At 40.0% G+C, this 20,106-nt stretch overlaps 1 protein-coding gene across 16 annotated transcripts in view; it reads right to left on the reverse strand.

Moving 5' to 3' along the window:
* The window catches only part of EPB41L2 (erythrocyte membrane protein band 4.1 like 2), a 159,783-nt gene that overhangs the window by 27,110 nt on the left and 112,567 nt on the right, over nucleotides 1-20,106 (reverse strand). For 6 of the 16 annotated variants that reach the window (XM_060239387.1, XM_060239308.1, XM_060239378.1 and 3 more), the window contains exons 9-15: nucleotides 19,468-19,620; nucleotides 12,914-13,011; nucleotides 10,809-10,981; nucleotides 8,756-8,898; nucleotides 6,726-6,779; nucleotides 5,638-5,670; nucleotides 2,543-2,689 (exon numbers count right to left, since the gene is read on the reverse strand). In XM_060239387.1, coding sequence (XP_060095370.1) covers nucleotides 2,543-2,689; nucleotides 5,638-5,670; nucleotides 6,726-6,779; nucleotides 8,756-8,898; nucleotides 10,809-10,981; nucleotides 12,914-13,011; nucleotides 19,468-19,620 — 801 coding nt within the window. Of the gene's footprint in view, nucleotides 1-2,542; nucleotides 2,690-5,370; nucleotides 5,434-5,637; nucleotides 5,671-6,725; nucleotides 6,780-8,755; nucleotides 8,899-10,808; nucleotides 10,982-12,913; nucleotides 13,012-19,467; nucleotides 19,621-20,106 lie in introns of all 16 variants that reach the window. The other 10 variants (XM_060239325.1, XM_060239300.1, XM_060239276.1 and 7 more) reach the window with 5 other exon arrangements.

Here is a 20,106-nt window from a genome sequence, read left to right on the forward strand (position 1 = left end):
GGGGGGGATTGTTGCTGGGTTGATGATTGTCAGGAAGAACCAGTTAGAGTCAAAATGAATAATAAAACCTGGGTATTCACCGAGTATAACTAAAAATGGAGCAAGGGAAGAATGCAGCAGCATACACCTACAAACTTGAACACCGATGACATTTAGAAGTGTACCTGTGACACCTCAAGACAAGCAAAGGACAATGCTAGGTGGTATAAGCAACATCAGAGCTCCATGAGATTCAATGAAAAGGGTGTCCCCTCATATTTCATATTGCAGGGGGGGGGTATATGTTGCCAGGAAGCACAATTAGAATCTAGATGCCAAAATGACAGAGTGGTAATTGCAGCTAGAAGTGGATAAGCAAGAGCAAAAAAAAAAGCTGCAATTTTGGATTCAGAACAGATACTTATCCGGTTAATAACATGCCTGAGAACTGTTTGATTGCAGTGGCACCTTGAAGACCAAGATAATCCGTTTTCTGTGAAAAGCTGAGGACTAAACAACTTAGTTATTAATTACTATGCCTACTGAGATAGGAAGCCGATATCTCTATGAAGTCCTGGGGGTTCTTGGGTCTCGAGTATTTTTGCAGTGACTGGTCTCTCAGCTTTGTTATCATAGATAGGAATGCTTCTTTCTTCAGATGTGTGCCATGCCAGAACATAGAATAAGTACAGTGCAGTGACAGGTTTCCAAGTTACTTGCTTTTAAAATAAGACTAGAGGTGATATTTGCATGCCACTTGCCATTTCAGTCAAGGTTCCCCTTGAGTCGCCTTGTTTTTTCATCAGTTTCTTTTAAACCCCAAGTGCCCCAGTTTCAGTGACAAACTACAAGTGGAGTGTTGAGGGATCCCACACAGGTATTTCTTCTGTGTGGCTGTGGTTCAGTGGGCAGATGTTTGACATGCAGGAAGTTCATGCTCCATCTCTGCTGCATGGCAGTAGTGCATTCAATGCACTGGTTCTGTGCAGCAGTCCTTGCAAAGAGCTTGCACCCCAATTTTTGAATGAGAGGGATTCTCTGGTTTGACCTAATGTGCTGTTTGTGCCAATGGCAGTAGCATAGTGGCACTGGTTCTGCTCAGGGACACAGCACTGCAGCTGCTCTGCAGACCTGGGGGCTCTCCCTCAAACCCAGAATCAGTTTTCCCACTGTTATTAGTTATTGCTTTTCCCCCACCATTGGGGGAAATGGGCCTATTTGGGTGCCCCTAGAATGGGAACCCCTGGTCCAATCTTTTTCAAACTTGGAGGCTATGTAGGGGAGAGGCCCTTGCAGCTGCCCTGCAAAATTGGGGCCTCTAGCACAAACCCCTGCCCCCCCAGTCACACTTCATTGTACCCTATTTTGCCATTGACTTCAATGGCCCATAGGGAATAATGGAGAGATAGGGGCACCCTCTTTGGGTGCCCACAGAATTGGACCCCTTGGTCCAATCTTTTTGACACTTGGGGGTTCTGTAGCAGAGTCCCCTGAAGCTTTCCAGAAAATTTGGAACCTCTACCTCAAATCCCCTGCCCCCCAGCCGCACTTAATTATACCCTATTTTGCCATTGATTTCAATGGCCCATAAAGTATAATGGGGCCGTATATTTGGGAATAGCCGTATATCTCCCGAATCAGATTTGGCTGCCAAATCTACTATTCTTTTTAGCCCCAAATAACCCCAAATCCGATTTTTTCTGAATTTTTTTCTTTTGCACACCCCTAATCACTACCACACAAACACAATGTTATAAAATTAATGTTTCATCCAATGATTTCTGTATAATGAGAAATATCTGCTTAGTAAAACTCTTATTTTACTGGCATATTCAGGAACACCTCATACACTTTTTTGAACACAGAAGTGTACAAAATATCTTATACATGGCCATAGATGAAACACCACTATGTGGTGATTGTTTCTGAGTATGCATGAGCACATTCAGTATATTCAGTACTGAATATAATTCGATGGCATGTAAATAGTTTTAAAGAGCCAATTCTGGCCATCCTTTATGCCAGATATAATCTATATATAATATATATGATGTGTCTATACTCATATCACTTAATGGCTTGTCTGAACACTTTAAAATATATTAAAACAAGTCCCGGTAACACCAGCAGAAGTAGCTGAATATCTGTGATTTCATAGTTACGCATGCTGTTATTACAAATATATGAAAACCAGCATGAGGAAAATAATGCCAAGAATGTGGCAATGCATATTTCATCCAGAATTTCTACACGTAATCTATGAATAGTTTGACACCCATTTACTGTAAACTGTGAGAAATTAAATTACTTAAACTTCTATTCCTTATCAAGAATCTAAGTCTCTACAATGGTATCACCTTAGCTTCATTAAGTGTTGCTTTCTAAAAAGCAAAGTTACTTTGAAACATAGTATTTATAAAGAGAAAGCCAATCACAATATTAATGAGTATTAAGAACAAAATTCATATTAGTAGCAAAACAATATCCAATATCTTCCAACAACACATATCTTTTTCTCAACATTACTAGCTATGCATGCCAACAAGGGTTTCCAGTGACATACCCCTTGTGTCTGCAGAGACAGAGGTGTGATACGACGTTTTTCCCATTCATTGGGGCGTGGCTCAGGTGTGGATTCCATAAAATTGCGCTTGAGTTCACTAATGCTAGCCTGATGCTTCAGTAATTCATCCTGGCTCTTATCCAGGTCCTAGCAATATGTAATGTAAAAAGAGTAGTACAAAACATGACAAACACAAACCAATATATTATCGCTGTTAAAAGCCATGAAAGGTGCCTGACATTTCCAGAGTGAATTTCAGGTTACTGTTAGGAGTGATAAAATATAATTATTTCACATGAAAATAGCTGTTTTTGTACTCATCAGGTTGATAAATTTTTGAAAAATGTATCTGTAATGCCTAAAAGACAGGATGATTTAAGGTAAGAAGTAAAACTGGAATAAAAATGAACATCTATTGTTCTCATAATTTATCAGCACAGAAATTACATATATGCGTATCTATTTTAAGATTTTTTTACATTACAGTACATGGTCAGGACCAAAGCAAGTTTCTGATACCTATAATAACACACATGAGGAATAGAATGGTGCTTTCAGGAACCACAAGAAGGTGCTGTGCTACATTTTATATTCCCTACACAGCTCTCCAGTTGTTTCATAGCCAGTTACATGCAGAAAGCAGAATAGATCTTTGACTGTTTCTGAGCTACAGCTTTTAGTGAAGTTGTAGAAGAATGGCACAAGCACCACTGCAGCCTTCTGCAATAAGGTGATGCTATATATTCCAAGCCTTAAGGAAATTCAGGGGGGTAGAGATTAAAGTTATTTTTATTTTCTTTAGGCTGTTTTTCTGCCATCTTTTCATAGTCCTTGCTAAGTCAGCAAGTCAGAGCGCTTGCTAATTTTTACAACTATACTAGCAAAACATCCATCATTATTATGCTAGAGGAAGTACATGCACGGTTTAGGTTACCTTTCAGTGAAGGCCACGTCACCATGTGCCAGGGGAACAGGCAGGGATTGCTTTTTACTCCAGCAATGTCCTTGATTACTGGACCATTTTACTTTCCTTTGAAAGAGCATGGTAGCATTTCACTGCTGTGGGAAGAGTGGTGCTTCATGAGATGTTCAGCAGGAAGAGCCACATCTGCTCTGTTCCTGAATATCAATAATATTAGCAGAAGGAATAACTCTATGGCACAGTTGCCATGAATGTACAGCTTCACATCAACAGTAAATGCTGTAGTTTTTTTTTAAAAAAACTTTTTATTAAAATAGAGACACTAGGAGTATTTAGGGATGCATCTACAAAGTCCTGAGCTATAGCACTCTGTGCAGAACTGAATGAAGTCTGAAGCTACTTTTAAATGCGATAAAGTAACTCTTTGCATCTCAGCACTTTGCTCTTAATCTAAATACACATTAAATACAAACTTTAAATAAGATACATGCTCTCTTTCTTTTGAGGTTTTTAAACAGAGGCTAGATGGCCATCTGACAGCAATGAGGATCCTGTGAATTTAGGGGGAGGTATTTGTAAGTTCCCTGCATTGTGCAGGGGGTTGGACTAAATGACCCCGGAGGTCCCTTCCAACTCTATGATTCTATCCCTAACACCATAAGCATGTACAGAAGTCAGAAGGTATCCTGAGACTACAGGCCCCAATTATATAAAATGTCTAAGCTAATTTATTCATTTTGAGAGTCAGCTTTCAGTATTAATCTTCTATAGTATAAAGCTGTGGACAAGCCTTGCGGCTGAAAGATAGATAGGGGAAGAAGAGGAGAGAACCAGTGGGATGGCATGTTGTGTGCACAACTATTTATCAAAGAGAACTTTGTCTAAAGGTTTTTAGTCATATATTTCTGCACATAAGGGTATACAAAGGACAATTGTGATTTAAGTGGAAGTTTATGATGAAAATTTAACCAATTGGGAGACATTATCAGTGCTTGAATCCATGTGGTATTTTCATAAATAGCATTGGGTTGATACCAGGCACATTTCTTGGATTTGTCAAAAGCAGTATTATGCAGTACACTTTAAAGCATTTTAAATACTAGGTTACCAGAAGCTGCCAAAAAGCAACAGAAATATTAGTAAAGTTACTGAAAAATCTGTAGATTTTCATGTTGTTACATATATACAAGTAATTATGGAACAGTCTCATCTGACAACGGAAATAGCCCGATTTGGATGGCAAAGCTCATCTCTTGGAAAACAAGTCTTGTTAGTTTTCTCATAGTTATTTTGTAAAGGTTAAATTGCATTTACTGAGTGGGCAAGAAAATCTTGGGTTACACATTGTTTTTAAAAAGCTGCATTCTTCATCAAAACTACTTCTCAAACCACACCTCTTGGTATCCTATGGACTGACAAAAAAGTTGTAGTCATGTGGAAACATAATTATTTCAGTACTGAATTGGATTTAACCCCTTAAGAAGGCAAAGTATTTTTTTTAAACAAGTATTGCCCAAAACATTTTCTGGAAGAGAACCCAGAATTTCACTGTATCACATTTCCAGACGCATGTCAGAAATGTAAAGGAGACACTGGGTGCAATGTGTGTCAAATATATTTTCTTAGCATATTCACAAAATTATAACAAGTAAATGTTCAAATTGATGGATATATTAACATCTAAACAGGGCTATAATTCCCACTCACCCCTACAAAATGTTCTCACAGCTGCATACTTTAAAAAAAAACTATTTTTAATAGAGTGACTAAGATCTTCAACATGCATATTCAAGATTAACATCCTCCATGCATTTCATGCACCGTGCCTAAAACAGCCTGCAAGTGACCTCCCAATCTCATGCAGCCTGGCAGCCTATGAGACAAGAAAGCACCCCCACATACAAACCTCCAACATTAAATTGCTATGTCTGACATATATATTTTCCCCATCTACTTTCAAGGGATATGTCTGTGAAATTCAGCACACACATAAGAGACAAAAACAAACAAACAAAAACACCATGATCAGCAACCAACCAAAGAAGATTTAAAACTTATAAGTAATGCTTTCAAGATAAACAGGGCTGACCACTAGGCAAGCAAACTACAGAAGCTTCACACACTGATAACAGCAGGCAGCAACAACTAGATATAAACTGAAAATATCATCAACCTTCTTCTGGATGTCTTCCTCTTCTGTCTCCATCTATGTAATGGCACCACCCAAAAGGTCAGCAAGTTATGTCAAAGATATAGGTATAAGTTCCATATTATGAACAATAAATGGTTGCATTGTAACATAAGAGGCTTTTCAGCTTCAAATTCTGCCTTAAGCTCATGGCAAAATCTTTTACACTATATTGGGCTTGCCATATGGAGAGGCACAACGTTACCAGCCAGCATTTACAACAGCAACAAAATAAAAAAGGTTCAATAAAATAATACTACTCTAATGGTATTAGTAAAATCCAGAAATTGCTCATGCTAAGATAAACCTGCCTATTTTTAAAAAATAATTTTCAACTTTAGGCAACAGTTGAGAATGCACTACAGAAACTCACTTTAGTGCATGTCTACATAAAAGAGGACTGATCAAATTTCCATGGCCGCTTTAAAAGCTTAGAAAAACCACAATTATCTTCAACTGTAAATAAAAAACACCCCAAAACTCATATTCTAAACAGAATTTAAGACTTGCATTTTGAATGGTTATGTCAATGCTATATTGGTTTTGTATTAAAGAAAGAATGAACATATTAATAATTAAGACACAGGAATGCTATGTTAAGTACTAGGTCTAAAGAAAGGGTGATATATCTGGCAGCCCTTCTGGAGTACAAGGACCATACCTGTGGGCTCAAAAGAGAAACACTGGTAAGAAACACCACTTATATGTAGAGGATATGGCCAATAATTTGAGAGCCTTTTAACATACTGCCACAATCGCAGTGTTTATGGTCCAATATAGAGTTTTCATATGAAAATGCCAGTTCACACAAACATTGCTTCATCTGAACACTTTCCAGTGGTCCTATGCAGTACAGGAAACAATGGGTGTAAGTCAAATGGCCCCAACATGGCATTCATATGTTCTATAATTTCTTTTGAGTACAGTAGATAGTAGATATATTCTTTTAAAAAAAAACACCTGAGAATTTGAAAAACAGGCCTTGAGCTAGAAGTCTGCAAGACTGAACGTACTTCTTAGTAGTGAAAAGCAAACTGACATGCAAGTGGCATTGAGGCAACAGAATTACACACCTCCTGTTCCTCAGCTTCATCTTTACTGTCATTAGAGACATTCAGTGCAGTTGCCTTAGGTTCCAGGTAGCAAAGAGACAGAGTGACAGGAAGGGACAATATGAGTGAGAAAGGAATAGATTGGAAAGTAGACAAAAGCAGTAAAAAGATAACTAGAAATGAAGGGATGAATGAGGGAGAGGTAATAGGAACATAATGCTGAAGACCAGGTGGGAGGAATGAGATGCAAATTTCAGGAAGGCTAGGAAAACTAATGTAACCATCCTTATCAAGCACTGAAGCAAAATTAAAAGAAAAAAATTTGCTCAAACTAAATGGAAAGCTAGACACGGGAACTGGTTCTTTGTATCTACTGTTTTTAGGAGTTCCTGTCTCTATGGCAAGAGGAAGAAGATGGCCAGTCACCAAAAGATTAATGGGTTTCAAGGTAGTATGGGACTTTCCTTTGTTTCTCCCATAGACTAGGATTTCTTTCATAGGACTGCAGTTCAGTCTGTCTGAGGGAGAATGCACAGGTCTACCAAGACAGCCATCCTTAGAAATGCTGGAAAGCATTGCCATTTCATGTATAGTGGGTAGGTTTGGGGGGCAAGATGAAACAGAGTAAGTGGAAGGTGACTGTGGTGTGAATATGCAGGTTGCAGGAAGAGAAAACAGTCCAATCACAGATGCAGATGAGACCATGATATGAGTGTATGTTTGTGGGCAGAAGGAATATACAAGAAAGGAAAGGGAGGAGAAACTGTTAGTGAACACAGTTACTCAAAAGCAGGGATAGCACTATTATCACAGTATGGATGCCACAAACATTCAAAGGTTTCAAGTAATTTCAGAACCAGCCAACATAAAATCCAAACATTTCACAAAGTGCTCTTTAGTTTGGGACTGTAGTAGTGCAATCACAACAGACGGAAACAAACAGACTTCAAAGCTTTTGCAGAAGGTGGGCAGAAGAGACAGCAGCATATGAAGTCAAACAATCCGGATATAGCTTTCAATATTTATTTCTCTCATTCCTCCTTGCATATTAAGATTCCCCACCCCAAAGACTACTATTTACAAAAAATAAACTCTGAAAACTAATAATATGTCATATCCAGGGCCAGCCCTGCCACTAGGCAAATTAGGCATTTGTCTAGGGCGCCAGGCCAGGGGAGGGCGTTAGCACTGAATTGAGTGCTCCCTGCCCCGGTGCCCTAGGCAAATGTCTTGGTTGTGCAGCAGCTCGCTGGCTTTCCAATTGGAAGGGAGGCAAAGTGAAGCCAGCAGTTCTGCACCGGCCCACTGGCTTCATTAGCCAGTGGGCTGGTGTACAACTGCTGGCTTTGCTCCACTCCACCTCACTTCCAATAGGAAGGGAGGCAGAGTGAAGCCAACAGGCTGCTGCACAACTTTCCTTCACCTCCCTTCCTGGATGCCCTTCGATCCTAACTTCACCGTGTGGGCAGCAGGAACCGCAGGGTGGCGCCACGGAGGAGGGCAGCAGGGGGGGGTGCAGTGTTCAGTGGGCTTGCCTAGGGCGCTGTGCACCCTAGGGCCAGCCTGGTCACACTTAATTTTGTGCTCCACTGAATGTATTAAGAATGTATAAAGTAGTATAAAGGGAATAAAACACAGTAATTAATTCAGTCTGAATTGCTTATATGATCCTCTCTTTTACAAATGCAAAAGTTTTCTAAGCAAAGCTGAGTACCAGAGCAGATTACCGAGTAAACTGTCCTATAGTAAAGTCAGCAACATGGTTCATGCTCTCTGTTCAGCTAGTCCTCTGTTCAACCAGAGTGTTCTGATTCCACACTAGGGAAATGTATTTCCAGGTAACATACTTTGTAGCAAAGTCACAGACCAGTGCCTCCCTTCTCTGTTAATTGATTCCTAGCATAAAAAGTAACCACCACAAAATATAAACACATTAAAGCCATAATACAGCTTTCCTACAGCTCATGTGGTGCTCTAGTTTGAATAAATCTAGAATATATTTAAAAACTCTATTAGAGCAAAAAAATAATGTACACTTAGCATCAACATACCTTTCCATCTTCAAACTGTGGCATTTTAGCTAAGCCTCCATCTTCATCTTCTCCATCTTTAAATTTAGACTGTCCAGCAGCTTCAAAATTCCTATCACCAGAGAAGTCCTTAAGTAGGCTCTGGTCTGTGATACCTACTGGAGCTTTAAAAAGAGATTTATTTTGCTCAGCTATGTAAAGAGCAGTATCTTATATGGTTTTAATTTTTAGGATGCAGAAATAATTGCATTAGAAGGTTTTACTGGGTATGGGTTTCAGCCAGGAAAGCAACAGAAAAAAAGAACTTGATATGCAAAATAAAAAATTTTGGGGGACAGGGGTTACACAAGGCAAAGTTGTATTTTTGAAGAACACATTTGAAAGAAATGTGCCTTGTTACTGCAACTTGGTTTCCTAGGTACTACCAAGTAAACAATATTAAAGCATATTATAGCATCCAGAAGCTGTAAATATTCTGAATAAATTGTTCACATTTAGGGGGATGATGAACATGCATGACATTAATAATTTTGATATTGACAATATTTTTGTAGTGCTCATTGGAAGAAGTGCTCAGAGGCAGGTACTGGAATTATTAAGGTGGAATTATGTATGTATAACCAGTTTCCAAGTGTAGAATGCATTTCAAAGAACTATCTTGAATTTTGTACTTCTACACTCATTCCCATGGTTTTGTATCTGCTTTACTAATCTCTATGGGTTAACTGTCTGTAGTATTTATAAATACATTCCTTCATGAAGTTTGAGGAACCTAACATTTGCTCTATCTGAAAAGCCTGTCAAAACATACTGTAATTCAAAACATCATATTAAGTCTTCTTAAAAAGGATGCACAACTCAATTTTATGTATTAAAAAAGCTTTCTCTCGATATGTAATTTTTACTTAGCAACCTATAATTTTTACTTAGCTACATTTTGCTGGCCAGTAAGTCCACCAAGGATGATGAGCATAGTAGTTCATCAGCTCCAAAAGACCAGACCTTTTATCACAATGCTTCAGGTCCTATCTAAGACCCTGTTTGCTCTCACATGGAATCTCTCTGTTGTGGAACAGTTTGAAATTTTAGGTCTTGAGAAAGAGGTATGTTAATTGCTATAGCTCCTGAAGGGCTCTTTTTCTAGCAGAAGCTCCTCTGCATATTAAGCCATGCCCACTAATGTAGCCAATCCTCCTGGAGCTTACAGTAGGCTCTGTACTAAGAACCCTCTAAGCTCTTGGAGGATTGGCTACAGCAGGGGGGCGTGGCCTAATAAGCAGAGAAGCTCCTGCTAGAAAAAGAGCCCTGAGCTCCTGTATGATGCAGAAGCATGAGTTTTGAATGAAGTCTACATTAATGCCAGAAAGTTAAGTGAAATGTGGCATATAAGGTGGGAAAAGTTGGACAATGAAAAGCACTTTGAGAGGATTCTTTCCTTTCTGGCATTCTCTATTCCTGATAAACTGCAATTTCAGGAGACAGAGGCCCAGCTCAGTCATCATATTCTGGTATGCAAAAAAAAAACATTTCCACTGTGGGGGAAAATTCAGTTTGATCCACAGGAGGTTTTCCTCCCTTAAAAATGTTTCAAAATGGCTAGAAATTTGCATCCCTGCAATAGCCATAATTGCTTGATTCACGTATGACAACAAACTGGTTAGAGCAGGGGTGTCGAACTAATTTGTTATGAGAGCTGGAATGACATCAGTGAGACCTTCTTGGGCTGAGCCATGTCAGGCCAGGCCGCATGTGTACCTATTTAAGATTAGATACTAGAGATATAAACTTTTATAAAGGACACAGACAAGCACAATTGAAGATTTCTTTGCTGTTAGATTCATATGTTACCATACTTTGTAATCTGCTTGCTGACTAACTAAATACTTCTAAGTGCACTGTATTTGTAATCTGCTTTGAGTCCCAGTGAGAAAGGAATATAAATGAAAATCAAATTATATAATTAAAATAATCAGAACTGAGAGAGATGCTACTTATTTAGCATTCCTACCTAACTCAAGTACTATAAGGTTAGTACTTCAAGTAGCAAACAACAAGGAAACTGGTTTTGTCTTACCACCATCAAGACTCCTGGAGACACGTTTGCTTGAGGTGCGTTCAAAGTAAGGAGCAGGTCTGTCTATGAGGTTGCTAGCCTGGCGTGTCTGTGCCTGAGTACGTCCACTGTACCGGAACTTTGAACCCAATGTCAGGAACTTTGCCTTCGGAGGCTGTTCTGGGGATAACAGTCTTGAAGCATGACAAGAAAAAAGTCACCATATTTTGTTCTTTCAATACTATAATAAGGTACCCACTATATTAAAGCAGACAGGATTTAGAATGTTTTCAGAACCAACAAAATTAGCTACAACATAATCACAGTATGATATTCGAAATGCATCTGGGTACTAGTTACTAGTAACAGCACACTGCTAACTGATGGCCTGGTCATTCATCTACACTTTTATTCTGAGCATATATTATGCTTGACACATGCATTCTTCTGAAGGAATGCCAGGGGAAGCCAATCAATCATTGCAGGATCTCTCTCCCCTCCACCCCGTACTGCTTATCAGAAAAGAAACTGATTCAACAGGTGGAGAGGAGCTTGATGTGTGACCAGCCTCACCTGGAGAAAAATGCCCTATATAAGCCCACAGTGAGGCTAGAGCCAATGAGGGATCAACATGTCTGTAGTACTGCTGACAGCCCCACTAGTTGCCTGACATGCTTGGGACTGACTTGTGAAACCTCATTACTAAGAGAGCCAGTTTGGTGTTGTGGTAAAGTGTGTGGACTCTAATCTGGGAGAACCGGGTTTGATTCTCCACGCCTCCACATGCACCTGCTGGGTGATTTTGAGTCAGTCACAACTTCTTTCAAAGCTATTCTCCCTAAAGCAGTTCTCGAAAGAGCTTTCTCTTTCCCCACCTACCTCACAGGGTGCCTGTTGTGGGGAGAGGAAGGGAAAGAGATTGTAAACTGCTCTGAGACTTCAAGTGAAGGACAGGATATAAATCCAATCTTTTCTTCTTAACACTTGGACTACTTTGGGACCTTGCCTTTGGAATATGTGTTTTGACCCTACACTGAGACCTTAGACTGCCTTCTAAACTTGCATCTGGATTGCGTTATTGGACCCTGGATTTTGACACTGGACTGTGATCTGATAATCTGTCCTGTGGTTGCTGGGACTTGCCTCCCACCTGCTAGCCAGGACACTAAAATTGCAGCATAAGCCACCCTGTCCTCATTTCTAAATATCATATGTCCTGCCAAGAACTCAATTCCTACTGCCATGACTTATCACCGCGTAAGAAAAAGCAGCTATAGAATAAAACAGGCCATGGCCTGAGCAGTACACTTGTCTCCTAAAAATTGGGATGCTGAGGAAAGAACACTATTCCTAGATTTCAAAAGACACACAAAACAATCTGAACTATAATTCCTTAAAACTTGCAATATTTGCTTTGCAAAAGCCTGTATTCTCAGTGCTGTCATCTTCTTTCACATAGAACTAGACACAACCCATTTAACAGTGCCCGTGGAGAACTAAAACATCATCCCAAACAGTCAGCTGGTGGACAGCTCTCATTTCATTCCTTGCCCATTCATTCCTAACTGGAAATGAAGCAAACAGCACTGACATTTTGTGAACCTAAGCAATACTGCAGCAACATTTTCCAGATTATTTTGAGAGAGCTGGACCAATGAGAAATGAAAAATCTTTGAAACCTTAACTTGTCTTCAACATTCAGACTTTTGTATTGTCTGGAAGAGTTAACATTATAGCCTTGCACAGTAATAGCTTTTCTGTCAATCCCAATTCTGTCAATGTTTAATGGTAGCACATTGAGAGTTGGTAGCACAAGGGTACAAATATCCTAGAACAATGCTTAGAAATTCTCAGCTTGTGTTTAAGTGTGTATCTTTTTTTTTTTTTAATCTAACTAGGCAATCATGGAAAACACATAAGTAGACTTTGGGGTATTTTAAAAAACTATTTTAAAGTAATGCTATGCACAGGAGACCATTAATCTGATCAGTGCAACGATAGGGCTGAGAAAGTGCTTTATCTGTCTAACGCAGCTCTGACCAGAATCTTCCCCCTAAAGCTACTTGGCTCCCTGCAGAGGAAAGATATGGGAAGCTCATACAATAATTAGAAAAATAAACATTTACCTATAAAAAGTATGATGCTCCACACAAACTTTCCATAATCTCTTCGCAGATCGATGATTTGGCAGCTTGAACCCAATAGTGCTCTCAAACTGTTCCAGCTGTAAAGATTTGATACGCCAAAAGTGAACACATTTTGTAAATCTTGCAACTGGTCTTCCAATTAAGATCTACCTCTCAAGCCCTGTTCTCTGTGCTCTTGCCTTCAGAGGTGAGGTGGGTGGCAACCAGACACAGGACATTTTTAGTACTGGCACTTTGATTATGGAATGCAAAAAATTGAGGCTCACCTAGCCCTTATATTGTTCCCTTTTAGGCACGTTGAGGCTCACCAAGCCCTTATATTGTTCTCTTTTAGGCACCAGGCCAAAACACTGCAGTGCTCACCCACACTTTTCAATTAAGTGTTTTTTTTAAAAAAGTGATCTATTTTTGTAAAAAATTATTTTTATATAGTAAGCTACCTCAGTGGCAGGTTCATGGAGAAATAGTATAAAATTTTCTAAATAAATACATTCTAACAGGTTTAATAATCATTTATTTTGCCACACATCCCACAATCATGCATTTTGTCCTGTGAGGTTAAAGAAGCAACCTAAGGGGCGATTGGGGGAATCTCTTCAATGGCTACTGATGAACTCAACTGGACTTAAAGGGCTTACATCCTTCTGATTCCAAGCACAACCACAGTCAGATATCCTAGCAACATGAGACAACCGGCTAACTCCTGCCTAAAATAATCAGGTGGGCAAGCAGAGGCAAGTTTTGCTGATTTGCTCTTGTGGTAGACTTCCAACTCCACATTTAGTTATTCCTGAGGGTCTCCTTCTTCCAGGAGCTATATTTCAGGGAACTGAAAAAGGAAGGCAGACGCAGAGAAGCCCTGGTTCTGCAGTCAGGAATCCTTCCTTCCATGGACGTTTTAGGTAGCACCAAGCCTATACTAGGATTCTTCAAAGTAACTCTGATTGAATTCAGGGAGTTTTGCTCCCTTATAAGGGGCTGCGGCTTAAGGCTCCTTTCAGTTTCAAACTTTTGGCAGGGTTGCTGCAAATAAACCAAAGTGATTATTATTATTCTGTTAGCCAGTGCAAACAATTACAGGGCCCTAAAGTGAAAGCTGTGTTATTTTTTAAGCTGAAGTTCTGAACGCACTGTTGAAAGATGGGAAAAGAGAAAGAGGTCCAGCGCTTGCAGGTCCAGTGCTGGTGGAATGAGCTCCCTGAGGAGGTAGAGCCCTCCGAGAGCTTCCACAATTCCGCAAGGCCTGCAAGATGGTACTCTTCCACTAACCATTTGCTAATTAAGAGAGAAGGCAACAACAGACACTGAACTACAGTCATGACCATAAGATTTTTTAGGGTTAGAGTTAGCAGGAACAACTGAATAGCAAAATCTGACACAGAATGAACACACCATCATTTAAGACCAATATAACACCTGAAACTGCTTTATGTTTTATACATTAATGTATTTTTATATATTATGTTTACGGAATATATTGATTACTAGCTTTTATGTGATGTTTTTATGAATATGTAAGTCACTCTGAGCCTGCCTTGGCAGGGAGGGCAGGATATAAACCAAATAAATAAATAAAGCTTCATAAAAGCGTCTAAAGAGGACTAGGTGGCGGACCTGAAGATCTCAAGTAGCAGAATTGCCCTAAGTACTGCAGCGGAAGATGTTTATACTCTGGTCAAATGAGCACATAAATGAAAATGAGCTGGCACACCTGCCTGTTTGTAACAAAGTCTTACTGCCAACATGATCCATCTTGACAGTGACTGGGAGGTCACTGGCTTCCTCTTCTTGTAACTCACATACAAAATAAAGAGATTACACATTTTCTGAATGGCCATATTCTTTTAAGATAGAACAGCAATGCCTGTCTAACATCTAGGATGTGTAATGCACATTCTATGAGAGAGGGATTGGGAAAAAATACAGGCAACACAATATTTTGCAGCAAATGGAAAGTGGTCACCACTTTAGGTAAAAACTCCAAACTAGGTCTTGCCACCAAACATTCTGCACATAACTTCAAAAATTGGGGAGGGGGGGTCAATGTGTAGAGCTGCTAGCTCACTGACTCTCCTAACCGAGAAACAAATCTTGACAGACAACTGGTTCAATGGGCAAGTAGCCATAGGATCAAAAGGGTTTCAACATCAGTCGCAAGAATACTAAAGAGGGACCAAATGGGACATGGGGGATACATGTTCATCAGTCTCTTCAGAAATTGCTTAGAGAGATTATGCGAAAACACAGTATGATCCTTGATAAGAGAGTGGAAGGCAGATATGATTGCCAAATGAACCTTTATGGAGTAAGCTAGCCCCTGAGATCTTAAGGGGTACAGATACTGTAGAATTAATGGATATTGGGCACAATATTGGAGAGTGATCAGGCCTATGCTTCAAAGGGCTTCCATTTGCTCTCATAAGACTGTCTAGTAGATGCTTTAGAGTAATTAAGCAGAACTTCTTGAACACACAAAAAAGTCCACTGCTCATCAGTCTCCAAGCTGTGAGGCAGAGACGAGGGATACAGTGGTGAAGTAACTACCTGATCTTCAGCAGAACAGGAGGCGTACATAGACTCCTCTGGACCTTTTGAGAAGAGGAGCAAACCACGCCTGTCAAGGCCAGAAGGGCATTACAAGAATTGTCCTCTAGCAGCTTTGTCACCACCCTTGTCAAGAGGGAGGAGGGAGACAACAAGTAGAAAAGACATCCAAGGCATTCCCTATTGACAGTGGGTTGCTGCTGGCCATGGAGCAAAAACACTGGGTCTTGGTATTGTATTGTTTTGTGAGTGCCCATTCATGATGGGATGTATGAACCCTGCTGAGAGTATCGTCCAGTGACTTGTGTTCTCCCACAATATGGATGACCCAGAGGTGGAGCTGTGATTTTTCTGAAGCTTCCACATGGAGCAATTCGGAGCCAATGCTTCCCTGCCTGTCCACACAGAACATGTGAGAAACACTGTCCGTTTGAACGAGAACCAGCTTCCCCTAGACAACATCTGAGAATGAGTTAAGAGTATATATTCCAGGTTCCCTGACAATTGGGTCAGGATGACAAATGATTCTGTTGCATCAGGGTTTTTCACTCACTCAATTTCCTTTCCTTCCTCACTCTTCCTTCCTTTCCTTCCTCTCATGCATTGCATACCAGTATATCTGTACCAAGTATTCAATTTGCATTTTGTTCAGATGTGTATTTAATAGTGCATACTTTGGCATTTCACTTGCTGTAACTTTCTCAAGATGCACAGGAGGAAAACGTTGGCAGTAGAACTATTATCTGGTAGCCATGGCAGCGTCTGACTTTGGCCAGACTACCTCGAGCATCCAGCGAAGACCTTTATGCTGTACACTCAACCCTGGGAACTTAATTGACAGGGGCTGACTTTAACTTGTGCTCCTTTTTGCTTGGTATATTATTGGTTCTATTTGTAAGTTACTCTATTCTCGGCAATGGCTTTGTAGCATGATGGTCCATTGCTCTGTATTGATCTCTAATAAACTTCTGACCATTTTTCATATGCATCGAGTTGACTGAGATTGATAATTGGCAAAACCTCACAATACCTTATGGCCCTCAGTTCATTTATGTGCAATGTTCTCTCCTGGAAAAGCCACTTGTCCACAATGCCCCCCTCCCACCCATGTGAAGATGCATCAGTAGTTATGACCACTGCATGTTGTCTAACGCCAAAGGGGAAACCTGAAAATAGGTTCTATCCTGTGACCACCAGAATAGTGATTTGAAAACGCATCTGGGTAGAGAAAACAGGTGGTGGGGGAGTGCATTTCTGATTTAAACCTTGAAACAAACTAGAGCTGAAACAGCTTCACGAATAACCTGGACATGGGTAGGACAGCAGTAGTTGCTGCCATCAGTCCTAGTAGCTGCTGAATCACTAGTGGACTTTGGAATTGCTGCACCACTATCAGATGGAAAGTAACCCTTAGCAGATAAGGAGTCTAGGGATGCTCTGATGAACTAGAAACTTTGGGAAAACTCCAACTTAAGACTTCTTCCAAATTATAGTGAGGCCTAGATCATGCCATTTTCTGACAGCAAGGGCTACATTGTCAGTTAATAATTCTTTTGAATCAGCTACAAACAGTGAATTGTCCAAGCAGGAAATAATGTTACATCACTGTAGGCAAACAAAAAACCATGATAGGAGCCATGCACTGTAAATACATGGGGGGCAGCTGCCAGCCCAAAAAGTAATACACAATAGTGGTTAATCTTTCCACTGTATTTGAAACACAGATACTTCCTAAAGAGCTCTGGGCTCTTTCCTTCCTTCCCCAGAGGACCAGAAGGGGGAGGAGCCTCAGCCAACAGAAGGAAGAGAAGCAGCATGAAAAGCTACAGTTCTGAGGGTATCGGGATACAATTGGCCAAGAATTTTGTTCTTGGGGTTTTGTTCTGTGATTGTAATGTCAATCTCCAAAGCCTGAGCCATTCTGGTCACTTGCTCAGCATATATGTATTAAGTCCTTAATACCTATATTAGGTGAGATTAGTACAGGATCCCTGACCTGTTTGTCAGATAACAGGTCCAAGGGTATCTCAGAGCTATGTTCATATTCCTGTCTCAGCTCTTCAGTTCCCTCAACAGAGTCTAAAGGAGGGGCAGTGAAAAGCAGTCTCTGTGGAACAGACAAAAAGGAAGAGGGGTGAGTTCAATGTTGAAAGAATTGATAGGACCCTTGTTTAGTGTGATGCAGGGTGGAGGGCATTCAGATCAGTCCTGGAGATAAGCCAGGGACATGTGGCAGTTTCCCACATCATGCTCTTCACTGAGACACAAAAAACACAATGGTCATCAGAATGAGGCATTTTAGTACTGCATCTGGTATATTTTTAAAATAGGGCTTTCTGAGGCGTTCTGTCCTGAGAGAGGTGACAAATCTCTGGAGAAAGCAAGGCACTGTGCTGAGATAGCCCTTTGGCCCTGAAAAAATGGCATGAGGCAAACAGGTGTGCAGCTTCCCCTTTGTTCAGTTCAGCTGTTATTTTCTTTTTGTCTGAAACGCTAGTAAACTAATACCTTTCTTCCATAGGGAATCAACACCAGAACAAAAGAAGCTTTTTCAGACCTGGAGAGCAGAAAAGAAGAACCTTCTCTAAATCTCCAATGAGCGAAAAAAGAACTAAAGGAAGGAGGTGCCCCCTCCCATACACCATATGACTGTTTTGGTGGAAAGAATGGCTCACAATGGCTGGAGAAGGGATGGGCACCCTCTAGATGACTTTTTGGGGTTTGAAATTAATCTCAGTGGCCGGCCTGCTTGGACGAAGTCCCAATGGGAGACTGCACAGAAGACCAAAGATGAACAGATGCTCTAATTTTGATCTTCATGTAATACAAAGGAGTCTAAATATGTCCTATTAGACATTTTTAACATATTATTTCAATTTCTATCCTCCCTATATTTTGAAAGATCATGAGAAGGGACAGATCTAAGACTAATCAGTTAGTATGGCTGCAATTTCCTCTGAAGTCTGGTTGAAATGTTATGGTAACATATGCGGAGGGACGGTGGCTCAGTGGTAGAGCATTTGCTTGGGAAGCAGAAGGTCCCAGGTTCAATCTCTGGCATCTCCAAAAAAGGGTCCAGGCAAATAGGTGTGAAAAACCTCAGCTTGAGACCCTGGAGAGCCGCTGCCAGTCTGAGAAGACAATACTGACTTTGATGGACCAAAGGTCTGATTCAGTATAAGGCAGCTTCATATGTTCATATGTAACCATAGCTGCTATGTGAACGAGCACTGAAAGAACTTCAGATGATCACTGCTCTATTCTCTTCTGGAGAAATAGCTATTGCCAGATATTTCCACCATATCTGAACTGGAAAACTAGGGTTTGCACTTGCTCTGTAAACTATGGTTCTAAAATACAAACAAGCCCCCATTTGTTAACATGGAAATTAATAATTATGACACATAAGGGGGAAAGTGGATTATAAGAACAAATCTGAAGATCCTTCAAAGTTCCTTGACAGTCATTAAATATGAACCAAGCTAATAGCCACACATTTTAAGCAGGCTCTAAATTTTATCTTTGCTTGCTTTTTCATTTCATTCCAACGTTTTCTTTTAAAATCTGGAGCAGCATGAGAGCAAAGTGTTTTTCATTTTCAGAAATATGCAGTACGGGAAAAAAAAAAGCTATTACATAACTTTGATTTGAGGCAAGTTACCAAACATTACCCTAAGCTGCCTTGAGTGTTAAAAAAAAATCTAGACCTTCCCAGCAGTAACTGTGACTCCAATCACATAAATCAGAAGCTACAGATCAGCTGCTTTAACAAAAGGGTATGCTAAGATTTCACATAGCAAGTATGCAAGCTGACACCACTTATTTTGCCTATTTACTATGTGTAGAAGTACATGCTGACACACTGAAAACCTAACCATCTAAACCACTTGAGCTGGGGTAGTATGTGCAAACAAAACCAACAACAACTGGAAGACAGACATATTTTCATACAGTTCCTAAGATGTGAATTCAGGCAGCCAAATGCTTACCTCAGTTGGCCTAACTTTAATATAGAAATTGCTGCGCTTATAAGAGATCTTCAAAATTTTGGGCCAGGCAAAACGGTTTATACGGAGTCTGTCCTTGTAAATAAGCAGCCCATTGGCACATACTCCAAGCATGATGTCCACACCTTCAGAATCCTATCAAGAAATTGTAAAAGTAATTTGACATAGGAGTTCAGAAACATTTCATTCTTATTTATTTAAAATATTTATACGCTCATCTATTAACTCAGGGAAAATTAGCAAAGCAACAGAATAAAAGGGAGGGCTTCAAAAGTAGAAGCAGAAATATCAACAGAAAGGATACTGAAATAACAAACAAGTGAAATGGAACCACAAATTAAATTTAGTCCAGGGAAACTTTGAAATTACCAAGAGGTTAAACAATGTTTTATAATACACTTAAAAAAATTATCAACAGACAAAGTAAAGATCAAACAAGCTGAAGTGTGTGCTTATCAAGGATAAGGGCAACAGATTTAATGGAAAGGAGAGAGTAGGGTTTTCAGTGGTGAGCTGCCAACTGCAGAAAACTAGTAGAAAATGGAAGATTCTATTCACTTACCGTGAAGTCTTCCTTCTCTGTGGTCCCGGAGTGGTCCAGTCCTCACTCTTGGGATCATA

The sequence above is a fragment of the Heteronotia binoei genome, chromosome 1 (assembly GCF_032191835.1).
Source record: "Heteronotia binoei isolate CCM8104 ecotype False Entrance Well chromosome 1, APGP_CSIRO_Hbin_v1, whole genome shotgun sequence".
Classification (NCBI taxonomy): domain Eukaryota; kingdom Metazoa; phylum Chordata; class Lepidosauria; order Squamata; family Gekkonidae; genus Heteronotia; species Heteronotia binoei.